Below are 23854 nucleotides of genomic sequence, written 5' to 3'. Positions count from 1 at the left end.
ACATTCTTTTACAGTCTTTAATGCTACTTCCCTGGAGCTTCATTCTCAGTTTCCTTCTAAAACAGCTATCCCTACTCCTACAAACTCAGTACTTTTCTATACTAGAAGACTACTCAACACAGTAAATGATCGCCTGACCATATGACTCTGAGCTTTCAAAACAAATTATTGTGTTCTATGAGCAGATGTTGCATTTGGTCTATTCTTCTATCAAGCCAAATTAAGTGTTTCCTTCTGTAACTAGCTCTCCATCCTTTCAGCTCACTGCCTCACTTCAGACTCTTTTATGATGGATAATCCCACTAACCTGTGTTCTTGCTTAACACCTCCTTCCATCATCCATTATCTGTAAAGCTAAAATCTCCTGAACTTAAGTCTATAAACACTCCTCAATACCTGTCTCCAACAGCAACTCAGACTTTGTGTGTCTCTTTTCACATATCTCCTATAAACATTGACAATTATACTCAATAAATGGGACATGTTCCCAAGGTGCTTGCTGCACGATTCCTGCTCAGAGCACACCCTCACCAGGGTGTCCTCCTCTCTAGACTATAGGTTCTTTGAGACAAATTCTAGATAACTTCTTAGTCCTCAGGATCACATATACAGCATATAGTAAGTGCCAATTTTTTCTGGTTTCTTGGATGGGTATGTTTGAAATTATCATGCACATTAAGGCAAAAATAGGAGGAAATAATGCTAATTTCCATAATAACCTCTTCATTCTTTCCTGAACAACCTGAGCCTTCACCTAAGAAAGAGGTCAACCCTATGGCCCTGAAAGGGAAGACAGAGGCTCTAAACACTATGGTTAATTCCTCCTCAGTGAAGAGTCAAAGTTCCTGTTGCCTATACAAACAAAAGGCTTAGCCAGCCTAGCTACACAGACCTTTGTGTAGCACAGTGCTTGCTTTGGTTCTAGTCAATGCTGTGGTCTTTCCTGGCCTTGATCTAGATTAACCTACATCTTGTTTCTTGCCCTGCACTCCCAGACCCTTGGGTTCCACCTCAAATGCTATCCTATCAATATCATGGCCAACTTCAAAATTCTAAACTCCAATCATGAGCAGAGCTTTGTAAAGAGTATTGCAGTACTCTTCCTAGCGATTTTGGATTCCTACGTTTAAAAATTGCTTGTAGTATATTATGCTTTATGACAGAAGGACAAACTGAAGTTTCCTGATCCAAATATAGTTAACTATTTCAGAAGAAAATTAAACCCAGCAACAGAATCCATACGGTGTCCAGAGAAGCCTACATTTTTCTTAGCCAAAGGTATACCTAATCATAAATGATCAAGAGGATAAGGGTCCTATTTCAGAATTCTAAGATTCTTCCCCTCTTCTCATGCCAGGCATTCTTAACACACACAACTTAATTTACGTTCAAAACCCCCCCACATGGTGAAACTGTCACATCTGGGAATTTCCATTAAATGCCACAAAATGCACTTTTACAAAAAAAAAAAAAAGGAAACTAGACTTATATTATCTCCATCTGCTTGAGTGTAGAAATTATGGCCAAGATCTGGAACTTACAATAAAAAACTGACAGGACAGCACAGAAGCGTAGAACAAACAGCTATGCAACTACTCCAAAGACTGGCCATGCAATTTTAAAGAAAGCTTCAACAAGTTCAAAAATAGATCACGGTTACCTCAGAGCAAGACTTTACTTGTTTGGAAACCAAGGTTCCATTATTCTCAGAAGACTTGCGTTTGACACCTCCAATCCTTGTAGAATTACCTATAATATATATAAAGAGTTAAGCTGGCTTCCCTGTTCCACTTAATGTGAGGGGAAAGGAGAAGATATAGAAACATTTTATTCAAAAACGCATCTTACCACATGACACAAAGTTATCATGAACAACTTCAACATGAATCAGTGCTGGATCAACAATTTTCAGTGCTGGAATCTTAAAAATGAAAGCGACATTGGAAAATTAAATACGAATGTTAAAAATTAGTTCTAGTATCCTAACAATAGGGTACTTTACAATATCCTTTAAAACAGTTATATTAACTTGAGGATTAAACTAGGAACTCCTGACTGCCACCCCTGCCTCCTACCTCCAAGTTCTTAATCATTTCTACTTTTGCGTTAACATTTTATAAAGTAAGGGTTTAATACCCAGAAGGTCACATATCTCTTATATAGTTATGCTGCCCAGTAAATGATCTTACCTCCTCACAGTTGACTTGAAGAGTTTTAGATGCTGGGTTGCCATTTACAACAGTTGCTGAAAACCACTGAGTAGATGGATCCAAGCTATAGATTTTTACTTCTGAACCAACCAAGTTCTTATCACCTAAAAAAGAAAAAAGTTCTTAGAGCCATTTGTATTATTTCCCACAAGCATCATAATGGAAGACAATCTATTCCCAAATCTTTTTTAATGCAGTAGTCAAAAGTGAACATTAAGGGCTAGGGAGGTGGCTCAGTGGTAGAGCGCTTGCCTTGCATGCATGAGACCCTGGGTTCGATTCCCCAGCACCACATAAGCAAAAAGAAAAAAGCCGGAAGTGGCGCTGTGGTTCAAGTGGTAGAGCGCTAGCCTTGAGCTGAAGAGCTGAGGGACAGCGCCCAGGCCCAGAGTTCAGGCCCCATGACTGGACCCAAAAAAAAAAAAAAGTGAACATAAAATCTTTTTTTTATATAAAAAAATTTAATATAAGACAGACATTTCTGGGGCTGGGAAGGTGGCTCAGTGGTAGAGTGCTTGCCTTGTATACATAAGGCCGAATTTGATACCTCAGCATCACATAAGCAGAAAAAGCCAGAAGTAGCACTGTGGCTCAAGTGGTAGAGAATTAGCCTTTACCTGAAGAGCTGAGGGACAGTGCCCAGGCCCAGAGTACAGGCCCCAGGACTGACAGGAAAAAAAAAAAAAAGACAGACATTTCCTAGCCAGGCACTGGTGGCTCATGCCTTTAGTCTTAGCTATTCAGGAGGCTGAGATCTGAGGACTGGAGTTCAAAGCCTGCTAGACTCTTAACTCCAATTAGCCACCAGACAATATAAGTGGCACTCTGGCTAAAAATGATAGAGCACTAATTTTGAGCAAAGCAGCTCAGGGATAGTACTCAGGTCCTGAGTTCAAACCCCACAGCCAACAAAAACAAAACAACAACAACAAAAAAAAACAAAAAACATGCACTGGGAAGGTGGCTCAGTAGTAGAGCGCTTGCCTTGCATGCCTGAGGCCCTGGGTTCGATTCCTCAGCACCACATAAGCAAAAAGCCGGAAGTGGCGCTGTGGCTCAGGTGGTAGAGCGCTAGCCTTGAGCTGAAGAGCTGAGGGACAGCGCCCAGGCCCAGAGTTCAGGCCCCACAACCGGACCAAAAAAAAAAAAAAACAACCAAAAAAACAGACATTTCTGCCAAGTTAGTAGAAACTGTAAACTTTTTTTAAATCTCCATTTCCTACAGATTTAACTTATAATAGCAATACATTTATTCTACATGTTGTATCAGACCAAGAAGTGTTCAAGTATTCAAAGCAATCAGAAATAGCAAATTTAAGAATCCCAAGAAAAATGCTAAGTTTGACTAAAAAAAAAAAAAAATGACTATGAAGCTGGGTACTGGTGGCTCACACCTATATTCCTAGCTACTCAGGAGGCTGAGATCTGAGGACCATGGTTCAAAGCCTGTGGGAAAATCTTATCTCCAATTAAACCTCAGAAAACTGGAACTGGAGCTGTGGCTCAAAGTGGTAGAGCATTAGCCTTGAGCAGAAAAGCTCAGGTACAGCACTCAGGCCCTGAGTTCAAGACCCACAACCAAAAAAAAAAAAAGGACTATGAAACTAAGAAATTCAGTAACAGTAAATAGGATACAGGTTACAAATAAATGCCTTACCACCTTTTTTTCTTTCTTTTGGTGAATGTCCAAGGGCTTAAACTCAGGACTGGGTGCTGTCCCTAAGCTTTTTTGCTCAGGGCTAGGGCTCTACTACTAGAGCCACAGATCTGCTTGTTGGTTAAATGGAAATAAGAATCTCACAGACCTCCTGACCAGACTGGCTTTAAAATGTGACCATCAGATCTCAGCTACCAGAGTAGCTGGGATTACAGGCATGAACAATTGGCCCCTGGCTATCTTACCAATTTTATAAGACTGAAATTCCAAACATATCAAATTCTATGTCAAAATGTAAATAAGCTTTTAAAATATCTACTTTTAAGCAGGCCAGGTGGCTCACACCTGTAATCCTAGCTACTCAGAGGCTGAGATCTGAGGATCACGGTTCAAAGCCAGACCAGGAAAGTATCTCCAATAAACCACTAGAAAACCAGAAGTGGTGCTGTGGCTCAAGCGTGCTCGCCTTGAGCTGAAGAGCTGAGGGATAGCACCCAAGCCCAGAGTTCAAACCCCACAACTGACCAAAAAAAAAAAAAAAAAAAATCTACTTTACTTTTTACTTTTACTTAACTTCTCAACTTTTCAAATTTCAGAGGGTTTAGATTAACTAAATTCTCCAAGTCATCTGGAGAAAGCAACTAAAAGTTATTTTACATTTTTGATTTTTAGCACAAGAAATTTCCAATTTCAGCCGGTTACTGGTGGATCACGCCTGTAATCCTAGCTACCAAGGAGAGGCTGAGATCTGAGGGTTGAGGTTCAAAGCCAGCCCTAGCAGGAAAGTCCATGAAACTCTTATGTCCTATAAACCACCAGAAAATCAGAAGTGTTGCTTTGGCTCAAGTGGTAGAGCGCTTGCCTTGAGCTGAAGGGCTCAGGGACAGTGCCCAAGCCCAGAGTTCAAGCCCCACCGGACCAAAAAAAAAAAAAAAAAAAAAAATCAAAAAAACGATGAAAGGGGCTAAATCTTATCCTCTACTAAACTAATCAGTGGCCACTTCATAAACTATAACCAACAGGAGATCACACACATACCTTGTAGAAGGTGGCTTTCATCTAAATGTTTTACAATCAAAGCCTGGAATTCTTTACTGATGATCTGATTATCAGTAAGGGAAAGCCGAAGACTATTTACATCCTGTAAAAATCAAAGATTATTATACATAAGAAGCTTTGTTTAAAATTCCAGTAGACATGTTTTGAAGTTTGGAAATGGGTAAAAAGAATATCAGCCATTTGATGGCATCTAGCTATACAACTCCAGTGAACTGAATAGGTTGAAAAGTCAAAAACCTTAGAACATATAGGCAGACTGAAGAAATAAGTCAATCTGAATAAGGAACATGGAAATATTAAGAGTAGCTCAAAGCATAATTTTAGGCATGATATAATTTTTGTTATGGAAAATAATAGGAACGTTAACTACTAAAATGACCAATCTAAATCTCAACACACACACACACACACACACACACACACACACACACACACACACAAAATGTCCCAAACACAAAGGATATAAAAGCCACAAATTCATTCAAGTTCAAGAGGTAAAAGACACAGTAGTAGGCATAGGAAAGGAAGGTGTATACTGTCAATTTGTGGAAATTACTTTTAACAATTTACTTCATACAACTTTCACTTAACCAAACTACTATTCCAAAAGCCTCCTTCTTTACAAAAGTTAAGGAAGATGGCCCAAACTGAAAATGTGAATGAATAGCTAGGGCTTCAGAGTAAGCAAGTTTTGAAACACTCAGTTCTTGGCAGTAGCTCCATGCCTGGCAGTATTCCACAGTCTTCTGGTTTTGTGTGCACACCCAGTTATGATAAATGTATACAGAAACTGTCAATAGAAATAACCTGCCAAACCCAAATTCTATGAGGGCAAAGAAAAAAAAGAGCTTAAACAGTCATGTTCCAATAGGAGGACTCCACGCTTTCCTGCCACTGTGAAATGGTTACATAGTGGCCAAGAATGGTTCACCGATTAGGAATGAAAAAAACCTAGTCTCTTGGAGAGAGGGGATCATGTCTGAAAAATGCATTTCTTTAGCCAAGTAAGAGCAGATAGACCCAGAGTTTCCATAAAAAGCTCCAAATTCTCAGAATGGGTCATGCATGAATTTGTGGAGGGTTTTCTCATTCACTTAAACTGCAACAGTTTAAAAAACTTCCATTGGATTCTCCTACCACAAGATAAAATATGTTAATGGAAAGTACCCTACAGGATTCTTTAATAAAGGACAATTAATTCTAGCTTGCCTGAGATTTAGAGCTCATTATATATGGCCAGGTACTAGACACCTTGTCTTTTTCCTTATCCATATACTTGAATCAAATGTAATCTAAAGGCAGACCATAAGTTTCAACTCCAACTTTTGCATAAGCCAAATAATTTTTTCAGAGGTTATCTGCATTACTCAGAGCAAGCATCCTACAAGACAATCATATCCTCCAACATGACTTTTCATGCAGAAGCCGCCTAAAGAGAACTTTGACTAAATCTTATGAGTAAAGCATCCAATCATATATTTCTATTATACAAAATTCAAGCTGACAGCTCATACTGTCCCTTCCTCAGAAAAACAAAAAAATTATACTAACCTAGATTGTTCTTTTTCAACCATAGAAAACAAACTAAGAGCTCTAGCTTAACTGCAAAGCTTGGACACATGAAAAATGTAAATACTGAAATAATGCTAAGAAGTATTATTCAGTAAAAACTTCCATAACACTGCTACATGTTCTTGGTCCATAAGAACAAGTTTTCCTACCAGTTAAGACAGAAAAACCATTAAGATGCCTAGTGAACATATGAAGATAACTTTTATCTGAATCTAACTTAGGTAAAAAGCATCCTTCATTGTTCCAACTATACAAACATTACAAAATAAAGTTCACATGAAATTATATTAGAGGCCTTGTTTCTACTCACTCCCAGGATGAGGAAGTAAAAGTGAATGCAAGTAGAGACAAAACAAGTGAATTGGGCTTTCCAACAAAGATTCAGTAATCCAGAAGCTACTTCACAAAAGTTATCTTTCAGAAATAGGGAGGCTTAATAATTCTACATTACAGGTGTAAGACAGACCTGAAATCACAAATCACAAGTTGGTAAGGAGGATTAAATTAATAAGTATCATGAGTATTACTACAAAACCAACACTATTTTGGAGGTAGTGATTCTCTCCCAATAGCTTCCTAAGTCATATATATAAATCAAGAGACCCAATAGCCTAAATGTTAAGAAAAAGATGTTTATGAGCCAACTGGAAAGAATATATGTACACTGTCAAATGTCATTCTTAGTTGTTTTATAAAGCTGTAAAAGAAATACTGAACTAGCCAGGTGCCAGTGGCTCACACCTGTAATCCTAACTACTCAGAAAGCTGAGACCTGAGAATCATGGTTCAAAAAGCCAGCCCCAGCAGGAAAGTCTGAGACTCTTTATCTCCAATAAACCACCAGAAAACCAGAAGTGGCACTGTAGCTCAAGCAGTAGAGCGCTCATCTTGAGCTGAAGAGCTGAGGGACAGCACCCAGGCTGACCCCACGATTGCTGCCCTTCCCCCCCCCCAAAAAAAAAGCTAAACTAGCAAATACTGAAAAATGATACTTAGGCCTTTGAGTGTCTAACCACATTTTCATCAACTATCAATATATAACCACCTTGTTTTCTGTTTAAGGATGCCTTGTGCTGATTCATCACCCTTGAAATTATGGCCCAAAGCACTAAAAACTCACTTATCTAACACAGCCTGCTTGCACTTATGAACACCAAACAGCCCACTTCAATCCTACTTTGGAAGTCATTTTAAATAGTAAAATCATAATCACACACACATACACAAATATCAGTAAAATCACACACACAAAATACAAAACTGTGGCAATAAATAAGCTGAAAAATGACATGTGTGTTTATAGTGTGAGAACTAAACAGAAGGTAGAAGTATATTTACCTTGAGTTCTGCTGGAAATCTGCATTAGGCAACTCAAATTGTGTGTGGGCCAAGATGTATGTGAGCTACCACATACATCAGTCTTGGTTACAATTAAATTTGGCTGGATGTGACAGGAAAGCTTGTAATCCTAGTTACTTTAGAGGTGGCGATCAAGAGAATCAGGGTCTAAGACCAGACTGAACACACAAGTTTGTAAAAGTACCCAGGTACTCGGTGGTTCATGTCTGTAATCCTAGCTATTTATACAGAAGGCTGAGACTAGAGGACTGAGATTCAAAGCCAGCCCAGGCAGAACAGTCACTTTTTTTTGTTTTGTTTTTTCCTCATATTGGTACTGCAGCTTGAACTCAGGGCTTAGGTACTGTCCTTAGCTTCCTCAATCCAAGGCTGGTATTATACCATTTAGGCCATACCTCCAGTTCTGGCTCTGCTGCTTAACTGGCGTTAAGAGAGACTGCCCTCAATCTACAATCCTCAGACCTTAATCTCCTGAATAGCTAAGATTATGAGCCACCATTGCCCAGCCAAAAAAGTCCTTAGGACTCCATCCCATTTACTAGCAAAATGTTGGTACTAGAGTTGAGGAGGCTCAAGTGGTATAGAACTAGTTGTAAACAAAACAAGTTAAGAATGAGGCCCTAGTAACTAGCTGTTAACACACTACAGGGAAGGACAATGGCTGTCATTCCCAGTGATGTGGGGAAGCACATCACACCCTAAGGCATCTTGGATATAAATCCAGACTCCACTCTGAAAATAACCAGTGCAAGAGAGCTGGAGCCCTACCTAAAGTACAGTGCCTATCTAGCAAGCACAAGACCTTGAGTATAATCCCTTATATCACTAAATAAATCAATCAAAAATGTATTTTAGCAAGTAGGTAAATTCATAAACATAAATCCATGAATCCTAAGCGTTGACTATATACATATGTATGTTTATGTGCTCATTTATACATATAGATGTAAACTCTGAAAAATTACTTTCCTATTGCCTACATGTTTCCATACATACACCATCAACTTTAGTATTTCTTGTCCTGTCAACTCCAAACAGACAGCAGAAATTTATTCTCATGTTAAAAAACTGTATTTCTATTTTTATGGTTTAATACTATTCATGGTTGTTTTTTACCTGTATAGGCTTTAAAAGGTCTTTGGAAAGAAATACACTTTGCTGATCTCCTAGGAAGCGAACAGAAGTTATGGATCCCAAACCAGCTTTGTCCAACAGAGATTTATACATCTAGAACAAACCAAAACAAAACATTTGGCAATTTTACACAGAGACATAAAATAACAAAAGTCATTAAGATTTTATTGCAAGGATCCCATAACAATTATGCAGTCTGAAGATCACATGATTTTTATTTATACCCAGTAATTTTAGCCAGATACATACTTGGGCACCATTAACATACATTTCTACACATTCATGTTTACTTAAAAAAACAAAACATGTATGTTTTGCTGGGATGAGGCTGTCTTTAGAAAATTCTTTAAAACTGGGGAAAAAAGAAATTACAATGAACAAACTACAACTTCAATCACAAACCTCTATCATTCAAAAATCTCCAGCTTTTCCAACTCTGTATTACCCGAATCTTCCTTGTTCACACCTTTGTTTACGTTCCATAAATCCTGCTTTGTCCTTTCCAGAGAGTGATCATTCTTTGATGCAAACTGAGCAGACTTGAAATGCCTTACAGGCACAATCATACACTGATTTAAGTGTGTCTCCAGTCCCAATTTTTCTTTGCCAATAGGAACTTTTGGCATCATGAGATCAAAACTAGGAACTCTTCAAGGGCAATGAAGGCTTCTATGCAGCTTACAGGCCACTGCTGCCACACAGAGTGGCACACACAGTGGGAAGCTATCCTGTGGTTTACAACAGACACTAGAAATGTATATTAGGTCACGCACTCAAATCTTAAAACACTACTAGGGCTAAACCAAGTAGATCTTAAATTTGTGTAACTAGTGGTTTCTGAGATCTAACCTAGACAATACCCCAAATTACCTCCATCCTGTTTTTCGAATGAAGAAAAGGCTGTAGGAAAGCCATGAGACCTGCCCCAGTCATAGAGCTCCCAACAGAGTCTAAGCATGCCCTTTTTGTCAATCATGTGGACTACTGTCTCCCTGTGGTCTAGATACAGACATGTCACATAGATTGTCCTTGTTTCCCCCAAAATGGATGAAATGTTCTATCAGTTTAATAAAGCCCAAGCTTTACTCACTATTGCAGGCCACTGAGTAATTCGTTCAGAAATTTCAGGCGACTTTCGCTCAGCCAAGACCAAATTATGTTCTACTAAAAATGCTCTCCTTAAATGGCTATAGACTTCTATCCATCTTCTCTTCCTCCAAGATTCCCCATCAAACTCCACACACACCTACACAAACAATAAGATAAACAGATTCAGTTAAGAAAAATGGATAAATTAAAATGAAGTTGAATTGTACCATTATTATTTTACTGGAAGCCTAAATCTGCTGTGTTTCCTTCTTCCTGTTCCCTAACTTTTCTACATAAGGAACTAGCACCCAGCTTTGGCTCCCAGGGTTTTTAAACAAACATAACACCAGCGTGAAAAGTGTTTTGCATATGTTAGATGTGTCAGTGAGGAAATCAATTTAAAACTCAAAGAGTACTTTCCACATCACATTGTAATTCTGTTGACACAGCAAGTACACTTAGAAATCCAAACTTTTTATCCTCCTACCCCCTTATATAACTCTAAACTCCTCTCATATCAGGATTTAGCACAACACCTAATATGTCGCCAATTTTTAACACCCATTTTGAGAGCTTAAAGCTACTTATTTTCTAAAAGAGAAAATCTAGTTAATGACCCAAACTATTCCAGAACTACCTCTAGTTTCTCCATCCATGGGATGAACTCTCAGGGCTCTAGCATGCTAGCCTAATACTCTAACCACTGAGCTACCTCCAATGAAGTAGTAGTTTTCTAATTAATTGTGATGCTTGCTGCTTCTGATTTGCAAAATACCTTTGGTTACAACACTTACAACTTGTATAACTCTAAAGACAAAAAAGGAAAAACCCCGCAAAACCCTCCATCAGTAAACTGTTCAGGGCAAAAACATCCTCTCTTGCTAACTCTTATCAATATGCTACCTCTTATTCTAGTTCTACAGTACTTTTTTGTATTGACAGATTTTAATAAACTCAAATTCAATGTGAAAAATCACTATTTTTATTTAAAATTCTTCTTATGAAAAGGCTTCTCATTTTTGGTTTTAAGGGTTAATAAACCTATTACGTATCAAATCTGTTTACAAATTCAGACATATATCATTCCTATCTCTTTTCAACATTCAGTTTACTAAAAAAACTTTCACTAATCTGTCAGAACTTCATGAATCCTTTGCTCAAGAAGTCTTCTCTTATGAATTTCTCTCCACTAGTCCCCTTGAAAATTATTCTAGTTTTGTGACATTTTCTTTCTAGTACATATTTATGGTTAACTGACATACATGTTTTAATAGTATGTTGGACAGTTCAAACTAGATATTTTAATACATGAATTATTTATTGTTTAATCAAACTAATCTCAAAACCTTTCAACCACCTTTCACTTTTGAGATGAAATTGGATTATGAAGCCATCAGAAATGTCAAGGGAAATGTTTCAAAGTTCAAAAATAGGAAACAGAGCATGGTTTTGAAGTTCTTATATATATCACACCTCAGCCTAAAATTTAATTCTTGTTTTCTTATTCCAAAAGAAAATGCTTGTCTAAAATCTCAAAGTATGGCATTCAATTATAAGAAGTAAACAGTTTTTACTATATTACATTGTGCTAGAAGCTTCTAATTTTGCATAGCTTGATTGCAATAGAAATCACCAGTATTTGTTTTGATTGTATCAAATGAAAGGCAAAAATTGAAGAAAGCACCTACCTGCTGCCAATAGTAGAAAATGGTATATTATAGAAAATAAAGGCTATTTTTTTGCCAAAGGTACCTCGAAGAACTAAAGTGACGAAACACTCAAGGAAAAGGCACAAAGGAAGATAAAGACTTATAGGCAAGTTGGTGAAAGAGGGCATCCCAACTCAAGTGAACAGAACAGCTTGCTTTACACTGAGGAGGTCCTTACAATCCTACTTAATTAAGACCTGTTACTCTAATGTAGAAAATGCCATTGCCCCATCCATACATTACTTCTAAACTACTTCTTCATAGTAGTCTTCTACTACTTCATAGTAGAAGATACTGTAAGGTATTTACTTATTTGTAGCCACACTACGTGCCAAGCAGTATTCTTAGGTACTAGAGAGAGAAGCTAGTAAAATTAAGTGCTCTACTCAATCTGAATGTTAAAACCCAGCCTTTTAAGGCCAGGAGACAAACTTGGGTAAGTTACTTAATTCTTTGAGTCTCAATTTCCTACACTAAAAAGTACATCTTACTAAATATGACACTTGTAAGAATTAAATAAGGAATCTTAATACATATTACTCATTTAATTATTATTCCTACTGTCACTGTATTCACTTTTACCTCTGTAACCATCTATCATTTTTGTTTTTTTTGGGGGGGGGGGGGAGTTATTGCTTTGTCTTCTAAGTAACTGTTACAAAGTCTTTCTCGTAACATTCAGTATCAACTAAGCAAGCCAGTCTAGACAGACTTGTATTTGGACTAATAAAAGAACATTTGGACTACCAAAAGAACAGTTGTATACTACCTGGGTTTTAGTTATTCATATTTATCACAGCCCCATTCACCAAAAAATTCTATTTCCCTAAGCCTAGATATAAAAATGATCTCAGTTCCCTGGTTCCTACCTGCATTTCACTGAGTACAGTGAAATGAATTTTATTATTTATTTATTTTTGTTGATCATGGGGCTTTCAACTCTAGGCCTGGGCACTGTCCCTCAGCTCTTCAGCTCAAGGCAAGCACTCTACCAATTGAGCCACAGTGCCTGTTTTCTGGTGCTTTATTGTAGATAAGAATCTCATGGCCTTTCCTGCCCAGGCTGGCTTTGAACTGTGATCCTCAGATCTCAGCCTCCTATAGGATTACAGGCGTGAGCCACGGGGTGCCAGGCCGTGAAATGAATTTTAAAATCCTTTTTTTGTTATTGTTAAACACAACACGGTACCTAAGATTAAGCCAATTACTTTTGCTACTCAACTAAGGGATGCAATGACAAACCATGTTTAGAAGAGAAAATATAGTCATAAATCATAATTAGAAAATAGAGCTGAGTTGTGAATGAAGTTTGTGGGTAATGCAGAATTCCAACAAAACCAAAACTGTTCTTGAAATGTCAGTTGTCTCCAGGTGCCTCACCTGGATTCAAATCATCCTTCCATCATTAAGTAGCTAATTATGCAAGTCTGCATCAGTCTTTTTCCTGAAAGCAGTTCCTCTGAAATGAATGAGGAACCTGCCCAAAGGTTAGAAATAGGAACATGGAGCTGAAAAAGACTGCATGTTAAGGATCTCTTTTCCTTAAACGACAAGCTTTAACCAACACAGTAAAGGACGGCAACATCTAATCTTTTGTCATCTTCCAAAGAACTGAGGACTTATAAAGTTTAAACATCATTTCCATTCAGATCCAATAAAACTAACAATTTTTATTTGGCAAGAGAAATAACCCACAAGCATGACTGAAATTACAACAAAGCCCAAGTAGGTTGGCTATCCTTGCACACTGGCTGTATAAAGATGAAAACCTGACTTGGTAGAATAAATGGAATGAAGGATATGGCAGAACACTGGGTCACACTATGTGACAGTTAAGGCAGCCTCTGGAATAAATCATTCTGGGTTAGAAAACAGGTTGTACTAATTCCCAGGTAGCCCTGCTAGCCCAAAGTATCTTCATCTGTAATGTACAATAAATGTACTTAGTACCCCAAACTCTGCTGTAAGGATTAGGTAAGATTATGTCCGTTAAGTGATCAAAATGATGCTTGGCATGCAGATAAGCAGTGCTCATTCTTTCAACATGAAGAAAGGACACAGAATAGGAACTTAAAAATCCATAATCACATACGGTTTTCCCAAATCTCCTGCAGATTCATACTGGTGTTGACATGCACGGTCACTCTAAAAAGTGTTCAAATGAACAATGTTCCAGAGTAAGCAACATCTATTTCACTCCCAATGCTATAACTTGTTTCCTCTGAGTAGCTTTCAAGAAAAAGCAAAGAACACGAGCATGAAACACATTACTCAGGGTGGAAATCTAAGCTCTTGTGACGAGCTTCCTTCAAGTTATCATCACTTTGGAGCCTTTGTTAGAGATCTTTTTTCAGATGTTTTTGCACAAAGAAGTCTTTGTTGGCACAATGGCTTCCCCACTGGTTGTTTCCAGACAATCTTTTCACACCAATATTTCTATTGGAAAGTACAATCAGAATTCATTCCTCTTTCAAAAGATCTAACTGAAAAAGGTTGTGGAGTGCACTTAGGATTTTAAAAATCACTGGTGGCACTTGTTCCCTTCTCTCCTCCATGCACTAAGTACAATATTTCAAAGCTATTCCTCCAATACAACAAATACAGGACAGCTCCACCCTGGCCCTCCATATATGGTCATACCCCTCCATCCATCTACAGCCAACCAACTGCCCGCTCCAGATCTAACTCACCCTCAAAGGCCGAACCAAACTTACCTCCTCCCTCTCCACTCACTTTGTTTTTATAAGTCAAAAAGTTGGAGGGGGGGGGAGAAGTTTGGTAATAAAGGTAAGGAGAAACCAATCCAAAAAAAAAAAAAATCATCTCTGAAAACAAACTCCAGTCCCTAGCCAACGATACTTCATGATTCCAAATGTCACCCACCTGCCCTACCTACTACTAGTAACAATAGCCCTCCCTTAGGGGAAATAATCAGAGTCCCAGTGGGGCCCAGGGCTGACATTAATGAAGCGTGTCTGAACAACCCTGAGCCCATTATTAAATGCAGGCAGGCAAGAGCTCTAGGCCAAACACACCTCGGCTCTATCACAACCATTTCAAAGACTTTCAAGGTCTAGTTTTCTGCACCTTCAGATCAGATGCCAACTTTCTGATCGCCGATCAAATAAAGAGAGAGAGGGGACGAGAAAGAGGAAGGGGGCCGATCGTCGCGTTACCAAGGTAACCGCGAAATGTCCGGCTGCCAAAGCCCCGGGGACAGTTTTTACCTTCAGATCCTTCTTGGTAACGTCGGTGTGTGAAACAGCCCGAATGGTCCCGGACAACCAGGGCCATTCCGCGACGCGCTCCACGTCCCAGCTGTCGTGGCCGCCGTCGCTGCCGTCGGCCGCGGACAGACTGAGGAATCGCTTCCCCACCAATACCGGCCAACTTTCTCCGAGCGTGAGCACCATGGTTTCCACGCCGGCAGGAAGGGCTCCTCCCTGAAAAGACACAAAAACAAAATGCGATGGGGGCGGCCGCTGGGAGGGGAGTCGAGAAGAGAGGCTGAGTCCAGGAGGTGGTTCAACTGGACCGGACCGGACCGATAGCCCGATCCCCACCCACCTAGCACCGAGGACCCCACCCCAGGCGGACTCTGCACCCCGATAGCCCCCCGAGTCCCTCCCCCACTGACAACACGGGCCCAAGCGCCGCGTGACCCTCGCTCCACCAAGTTTCCCTTTTCCAAAACCTTCGAGCTGAACGTAAGAAGCGAGTGAGAGGAGAATTATCTACAGCTCAAGTGGCATCACAAAGTGTTCCCCCCTCACCCCAGAAAAGAAAAGCCCCCCCACCCATCCACCCAATGGCGAGAGCCCGTCCCAGGCGGCCCGGTCCCCGCCCCGGGCGGCCCCACGGGGAGAGAACGCGCTCACGATTCCGCACTTGCCCCGCAGCTCTGCCCCCCGCCCCCAGCTTCCGGGCCGCCGAAACCCCGGAGCCCCTCGCCCAGGCCTGGGAGAAACCAGCGGGGCAGAGGGGCCCGGGCTTAGCACCTTCACCATTCTTCCATCTCTCTCCGCAGCCGAGGCCGCGGCGTTCTTACCCCGCCTCCCGCCTCCCTGAGTCACCCACGGTAGCAGCCACCGTTCCTAGCCGCCCAGCCGACTCCAGCTCTGACTTGGTTCGAGAGCTCTCACAAGACACGCACAGCCTCATAGATCCGCCCCCCTGGAGCCGCTTCCGCTGATCATTGGCTGAGTCGCCGGAGCTGGGCGAGGCTTGTGGGATAACGGCCCGTCACTATTGGCCAGCCGGGTGAGGGCGGGGCGAGAGAAAAAAACAATTCCTTGGCTGCCTCCTCCCTCCCCCACCCTCCCGACTCCCCGCCGACCCCCATTAGGTTAAAGTACTCGGAACGTAAGCGAGAGATCCCTCCGCCACAGGCCCATTCTTTCCGTTTGTTGCCTCACAGTATGCAAAAGAAGTCCCGCGAAATCGGTTATCAACTTTGGGGCCAGAGAGAAATTGCTATGGCGCACAGATGAGAGTATAAACAGAGATCAGGGGCTGCAAGTGCCTATTGGATTGCTCCTCACGTGCGTAGGCTGTCGAGCGAAGACGAGCCTTCCACTTGGCGGAGGAATCTCACAGGAAAGGGGTGAGGGCGGTACGAAGTCTGCGGGGGAGGGGAGCCGAGGGGACGTGCGGTTTCAGGCGTACTCAGCTAGGGGGAGGAGCGACCGTGCATTGGAAGCTCCTGCGCATGCGTCTGGACGAGCAGAGTCGGGAGCTGGGGCTGCTGGGTGAAATGGCCGCGAGAGGCGCAGGCGCACGTGGTGCTGATCAAGAGCGTTTAAGTCCGCCATTTTGAAGGGTAAATGAAGAAAGACATCGAGTCTCTGGGAAATGATGTGCGTTAAATCCAAAGCAGAAAAGGCCCTTCACTGCAATGTGACTTTTTGTGTAGGGAAGAGTAAGAAGTTGTTTGGAGACTTACAAAGAAATTGGAAAAATAGACGAAGACCAATTTTGATGCAAGTGTTATGAAAGAGAAGGTGACTTTGAAGGACAAAAGAGGACAAAGATGATTGTGTACTTCGGACTGGAACTTTCTTGGCTGAAGGAAGAAAGGGTGCAAGTAATTGAAGACTAACTGATAAAGACTGGTGCTTCACCTAGCATCACATTTACTCCTTAAGATAACGAGTGAAGAATTCGTGTTCTTAAGTTTACAAGTGTGAAAAGGAGAAATCAGAAAAAGTTCAGAAATAAAGGATTATTTGATGCAAGTTAATGGCTGGTGTTCATTTTGAATATTTAGGTCTTGGATACATGATCTTAAATTTTTAAAGTTAATAAGAATTAAATCGTGTTTATAGTTTGCAGACCACTAAGATGGCAGGAAGCTGGACAAAGAAAACTTTCCCAGTTTAAGAAAAGGCAAAAATGAGAACGAGAAAAGCACAAACTAGAGGGAGGTATGGTAAAAATCAAGTAAGAAAAGTTGTCCAAACAACACTGCTTATAATAAATATAAATGGGTTAATTTTAAATCATAAGCATTAAAAAATCGATATTATAAAAATAGTATTGAACACACAAAAAAAGTCATACAATATAAGAACCTTGAAAATGTTAGGCTAACAATTTTAATCTGATGGTAATGAAGGGGAAGCAATATAGCAATATTAATATAGAGTAATGCATCATTTAGTGATAGGAGTAAATTCTGAATAATAAATATAGCTGGATGATTTTGTCTTCAGGATTGGTAAGGGCCTTAAGGAGGTTCTCAAGAAGAAAGAATAGGGAATCTTGATGTGTTACTTAGATTCTCTGGTTTTAGAGAAAAAGAATGTCCAGGTACAGGATAAGAAGCTGGCAGATTGATTCAGCAAGTAGGAGAAAGTAAAGATGAACTTCAAAGGGAAGCAGGGCCTATAGAACAGACAAAAATAGGCTTGTTTAGCAGAAATATGAATACTGAAAGAGTTGGGTATTCCTTTGAAAAAGATCTCTTTTGTTATGGGCACCTGGCATATCCATTCATGTCTGATGCTATAGTGATTTGTCATTATCAGTTCAGCCTAGAGATATTAAGCCTAATAAGTTGGTTAGTTCCAGTTCTTGCAACATAGACTTTTAATTGTACACTTTTATTGACTATCCTTTAGACCAGAGAAGGAAGTATACCAGGCATATTTCTGGAAAGTATGCATGCTTGGTTCCTAGGCATAATATCATTTGAAGTAAGGATGAGTGTGGGGTCGGGAAGGTGTTTTGTTTTTTTTTTAACTGCTAGTTGTTGCTCAGTGAAGCTTAAAGAAAGGATAATGTTTATGCATTTCTAATCGAGTTGCATATTAACACAATGTTTATTTCTGAATTCCTGGGTTTTGACTCACATGTCCTATATCAGTCTATCCTGCCTCAACGTGATCATTGTACTAATATCACAGAGTACATTTACAAGAGCTAAGATGACTAAAATGTCACTAAATAATAAAATCTAAAGAATGAATTTTATATGACTAAAGGATAGAGTCTATAAAGGCAGTATGTATTTGTGAACTATTAGGACTGAAAACATGGACTAGCCTAAGCTAACATTACACATCTATCACAGAAATAAGAACCCTAGAAATACTTTACAAAAGCAGGTGAGCCAGGTGCCAGTGGCTCACACTTGTAATCCTAGCTACTGAGGCAGAAGTCTAAGGATTGCAGTTCAAAGCCAGCCTGGGCATGTCAGTCTGTGAAACTCTTATCTCCAATAAACCACCAGAAAACCAGAAGTTGTGCTGTAGTTCAAGTGGTAGAGCACTAGCCTTGAGCTGAAGAGCTGAGGGACAGCGCTCAGTCCCAGAGTTCAGGCCCCACAACCGACAAAAAAAATGGTGAAAGAGGACTTAGATGGCATAATTAATCTGAAAAGTAATTGCTAAGAGATAAACAAGCTCTACTAAAACTCAAGGAATACAATGTGTGTATTTTCTTCATGGGAACACAACTTAGAAAAGATGGAAAGGTATCTAATACTTTCTAGCATCTGAAAGCTCTTATTACCAAATCTGAATCAGGAGAATATAAGAAAGGATGATCATGGCTCAATCATACTTGTGAACATAAAAAATTCTTCTATAAAATGTCAATAAGTTAAATCCAGTACTGTATTTTAAAATAATCACTAGATTAATTAGGATTATTAGATAAATCAAGTCACTTCAATATTAAAAAGGATGAAATTAGAAGGGAAATGATGAAAAATGTTTATTTTAGTAAATATTATAGAGCAGACACTTACACTGAATATCTGTTCATGGTTTGAATTATTTTTTTTTCCCAAACTAGAAACCTAGAAATTTTGAGAACATGCACTTTAAAGTGAATATTCATTCATGAGGTTTTGTTGTTTTTGTTGTTGTTGGTCGTGGGGTTTGAACTCTGGGCCTGGGTGCTATACCTGAGCTCTTCAGCTCAAGGCCAGCACTCTACCACTTGATCCACATCATCACTTATAGTTTTCTGGTGGTTAATTGAAGATAAGTATCTCTTGGTCTTTCCTGCCCAGATGGCTTTGAACCAAGATCCTCAGATCTTAGCCTCCTGAGTAGCTCATTCATGAGTTTTAGAAATGATAAAGTTCACACCCGGGCGCCGGTGGCTCACGCCTGTAATCCTAGCTACTCAGGAGGCTGAGATCTGAGAATCGCGGTTCAAAGCCAGCCCGGGCAGGAAAGACCGAGAGACTCCTATCTCCAATAAACCACTAGAAAACCGGAAGTGGCGCTGTAGCTCAAGTGGTAGAGCACTCGCCTTGAGCTGAAGAGCTTAGGAACAGCGCCCAGGCCCAGAGTTCAAGCCCCATGACCGACAACAAAAAAAAAAAAGAAATGATAAAGTTCCAGAAAGCTAAGAAGTCTTCTGTTTATTAGAAAACACCTACAAAATTGCTCATTTCAACATTGTTTATGGATACAACAAGTGAAGATAATCTAAATGTACTTCAACTAAGAAATAAGTAAATAAAACTAATAAATGAATATTATGATACATATATTAAGAACTATAGAGCATTTTAAACAAATGAAAAATATTTAGACTACAAAAATACCCTTTGGATGAAAAAATTGCATATGGAAATATTTAAAAACTATATATGTTCCATTAAAATATGCTAAAACATAATGGGTACTGGAGTATACACAGTAGAATTGGAGACACTAATCACAAGTAATTAGCATGGTTTTCAATCTCTCATCTTTTCTATTTAGATATTTTTGTATGTGTGTCAATCATGGAGCTTGAAATGTGTACCTGAGCACTGTCTCTGAGGTTTTTTGCTCAAGGCTAGTGCTCTATCACTTTGAGCCACAACACCACTTCTGTTTTTCTGGTGGCTAATTGGAGATAGGAGTCTCTTGGACTTTCTTGTCTGGGCTTCTTTTGAAACACAATTCTCAGGAATGATGTGTCCCAGTTGACAATTAATAAGGCATTAATTAATTATTACTCAATATCCTATTATTGTTTATCATATATGTACATATATCCATACATATAATTACATACTTCATAGAATGAGACCAATATCTATATATTATTAAATTATGCATTATGTGTTACTACCAATTATTAGGTATTTAATTATGTCTCCAAGTAATTTTTATTTTGTTACTGCTTAATAAAATATTAATTAAACTTAAAAAAATTCTCAGATCTCAACCTCCTGAGTATCTAGGATTATAGGCAGGAGCCATGGGTTTCTGGCTGTACAGTAGATTTTTTTTGCTTTAACTTTAATGGGCAAGTATAATTTTTATATGTTTATGAAATAAAACATGATGTTTTGATATTTGTATTTATTGTGAAATAGCTACATCAAACTATTAAACTATGCATTACTCCATACAAATTATCTTTTTGTGGTGAGAAAACTTAAAATATATTCTTGGCAATTTTCAAAATATACAATATGTTATTGTTTTCATCATGATATACAATAGATCTCTTGCTGTTTCATCCTGTCAAACCGAAATTTTATCTCCTTTGACCACATCTCACCCATCTCTCCACATCCTATAAATTCTCTTATTTTTATAAGATGAATGTAATATTTTACTTTTGACATCTAAAGTTAACTTTAAATCTTATGAATGGAGTCTACTATACTAACAGGTTAAAGAAAAATAGACATTATCATACATGAAACCATTTGATAAACCCTCACTTCCATTCACTATAAAAATTCAACAAAATCTGAGTAGAAGAAAACTTCCATAATTTGGTAAAAGATATGCATCAGAAATAGAAAGTATCATACTCAATTATAAATGTGTAAAAGGATTTCTACTAAAGTCAGGAACAATATAAACATCCTTAATATTATTACTATAAAACAATACCTATGATTTGACTTAGTATATGGCTTATTTAATCATTCTACACATTATAATAAAGGTCAATTGCTAATGTAATAAGACAAGAAAAATAAATACAATGTAGCATTATATACAATATAAACATTTGGATGGAAGAAAAACCCACACAATTTGTAGATAAGAAAATGCATGACAAATTAATACAAGACCCCAGTGTAGGTGGCTCACACCTGTAATCATCTCTACTCAAGAGGTTGAGATCTGAGCATTGAGGTCTGAAGCCAGCTCAGGCAGAAAAATCCGTGAGGCTTTTTTTTTTTTTTTTGGCCAGTTCTGGGGCTTGAATTTAAGGCTTGGACTCTGTCCCTGAGCTTCTTTGGCTCAAGGCTAGCATTCCACCACTTGAGCCACAGCACCACTTCCAGCCTTTTCTATTTATATGGTACTGAGAAATCAAACCCAGGACTTCATGCATGCTAGGCAAGCATTTTACCACTAAGCCACATTTTCAACCCCCATAAGACTTTTATCTCCAATTAACCACCACAAAGATAAAAGTGGACTTGTGTAGAATGCTAGAGGTGAGCAAAAAAGCTCAAGGGCACCCAGGCCCTTAGTTCAAGCCCACAGACTAGCTCCCCACACTCCCAACACACACACACACACACACACACACACACACACACACATACACACACACACACACACACACACACATACACACACACCACAAGAGTCAAGAGGGGGCACAATAAAAAAAGCAAACATTTTTATTCTCTAACAAGCATCAATTAGAACATGTGATAGAAGAAGAAAAGAAACCTTTAATGACTATCAAAACTACAGAATGCATAGAAATAAACATAAAATAAAATGAACAAAACCCATGTGAAGAAAACTAAGATTTTACTAATGTGCAAAAGAAAATTTAAGAACTAGAGGCATGAGGAAAATGATAAAGTACCTGTTTAGCAAGCACAAAACTCTATGTTTAAACCTCAGTTCAGAAGGAGAGGGAGAGATGAAGGAGAGGAGGAAGGGAGGGAGGGAGGAAAAGGGAGGAGGAGGAAGAAAAAGAGAAGGAGGAGAAAGAAAGAAAAGTGGAGGAGGAGGAAGGTTTTTCTCTCAGTGAGTGAGAGAAAAATCAAGACAAATGAAAGAAAAATCTATGAATGAGAGAAAAATCAAGACAAATGTATAGATAAAAACAGCCTCATAAGTCTAATAAATTCATTTATGATTAACATAGTATTTCTATTGAGTAGAAGTCATAAGCTATTCAATACATGCTTTGGAGTCTGTTGGTTTCCCATCAAGATAAAATAGTAAAGATAGATTGTTAATCAACATTCACCAAAAGAAGTCCCACATAGATCAGTAAAATATTTTAAAATTCTCTGCTTTTCTTTCTTTTTCTTTTCTTCTTTCTGAATGTTTTAGTCCTAAACCATTCAGAAGGATAGAGAAAATTAGGTTTTCCAAAGGATAAGGTTGCTTGCATGCAATATGGGGTCTCAAAAGGGCAAATGGTAGTAGCTCAGCCTGGGACATCAAATGGTATGAGAAGGGCGAATATACAGAAAGTCAACTAGCATGGAGTATCTAGAGGAGGAGTGACAAAGACACTCATGAAATTATTCACTTGGGACATGGGGTGGGGGAAGGAGAGGCTTAAGAACAATGTCCATGTTGGAAAAAGAACCCTGGAAAGGAACCAGAGCCTAACAAGGATAAGGAGAACCTTAAGGGACTACTAGTTCATGAAAAGAATGACTGAAAAAAAACAATACAAATAAATAGTTAAAGAATACAAAAATAAGGCTGGGAAGGTGGCTCAGTGGTAGAGTGCTTGCCTTGCATGCCTGAGACCCTGGGTTTGATTCTTCCACATAAGCAGAAAGAACTGGAAGTGGCACTGTGTGGCTCAAGTGGTAGAATGCTAGCCTTGAGCTGAAGAGCTGAGGGACAGCGTCCACCCAGAGTTCAGGCACCATGACCTACCAAAAAAAAATACAAAAATAGACCCATGTATAACATATATATATATATACATATATATATATATATACATAATACAATATATATTAGCATTCACAAAAGGAATCTCCTAGTCTAGAAACAGGCCAGAGAGAAACCAACTGGAAATTTTGAATCTACTTGGACATTGATTCTTCATCTGCAAAGCAGTGTTCATATGTGAAACCTAAGCTGGGAAACTTGAGGAATAAGTGGGGATGGAATAGATGGAGTGGGAGAATAGGTAGAAAAGCTGATTCTGATTGAAGTCCAACATTATTTTTTTTGTCGTAGTATGCTTGTGTTAAGTAAGACAAAAATAAATATCTGGTGTAAAAATGTAAATGTTTTATGCTATTTCTGTGAATGCAATGCACCTGTGACAACAAAGCCAGGACAGAGCATCAGCACTAAACTCTTTGCTGATTTTTAAAGACTTTTTCTGTTGAGAAACAAATTACATCTACAGTATGCATAGGTCTTATGTGAACAGCTTTTTTAAAAAATCAATGTTACAAATGTATCCATCCAACCTGGAAAAACTCATATTGAATGAAATAAACCAGGAGAAGAGAAACAGAGGCCCCATGTTTTCTCTCATATATGGAAATTAAACCTAAAAAGTAAACATATATCAAAACATATAGGGGACTATATGCATATATACATGAACAAACTAAGTATAGGTCAAGATCCAATAGGACTACCCCTTTGAATAATGGC

The 23854-nt window shown here is 38.9% G+C and overlaps 1 protein-coding gene across 2 annotated transcripts in view; it reads right to left on the bottom strand.

The window, feature by feature from the left end:
• Positions 1-15919, bottom strand: part of Kdm3a (lysine demethylase 3A) — a 51720-nt gene extending 35801 nt beyond the window's left edge. The window contains exons 1-8 of one of the 2 annotated variants that reach the window (XM_042690382.1): positions 15838-15919; positions 15017-15232; positions 10082-10237; positions 8974-9084; positions 4906-5008; positions 2190-2314; positions 1849-1921; positions 1661-1749 (exon numbers count right to left, since the gene is read on the bottom strand). In XM_042690382.1, coding sequence (XP_042546316.1) covers positions 1661-1749; positions 1849-1921; positions 2190-2314; positions 4906-5008; positions 8974-9084; positions 10082-10237; positions 15017-15202 — 843 coding nt within the window. In that variant the 5' untranslated portion in view covers positions 15203-15232; positions 15838-15919. Of the gene's footprint in view, positions 1-1660; positions 1750-1848; positions 1922-2189; positions 2315-4905; positions 5009-8973; positions 9085-10081; positions 10238-15016; positions 15235-15837 lie in introns of those variants that run through there. The other variant, XM_042690383.1, reaches the window with a different exon arrangement.
• Positions 15920-23854: the final 7935 nt, after the last annotated feature.

This window comes from Dipodomys spectabilis, unplaced genomic scaffold (assembly GCF_019054845.1).
Source record: "Dipodomys spectabilis isolate Male_0828 unplaced genomic scaffold, ASM1905484v1 ptg000137l, whole genome shotgun sequence".
Lineage (NCBI taxonomy): Eukaryota > Metazoa > Chordata > Mammalia > Rodentia > Heteromyidae > Dipodomys > Dipodomys spectabilis.
This window is presented reverse-complemented; position numbering and strand designations above follow the sequence as displayed.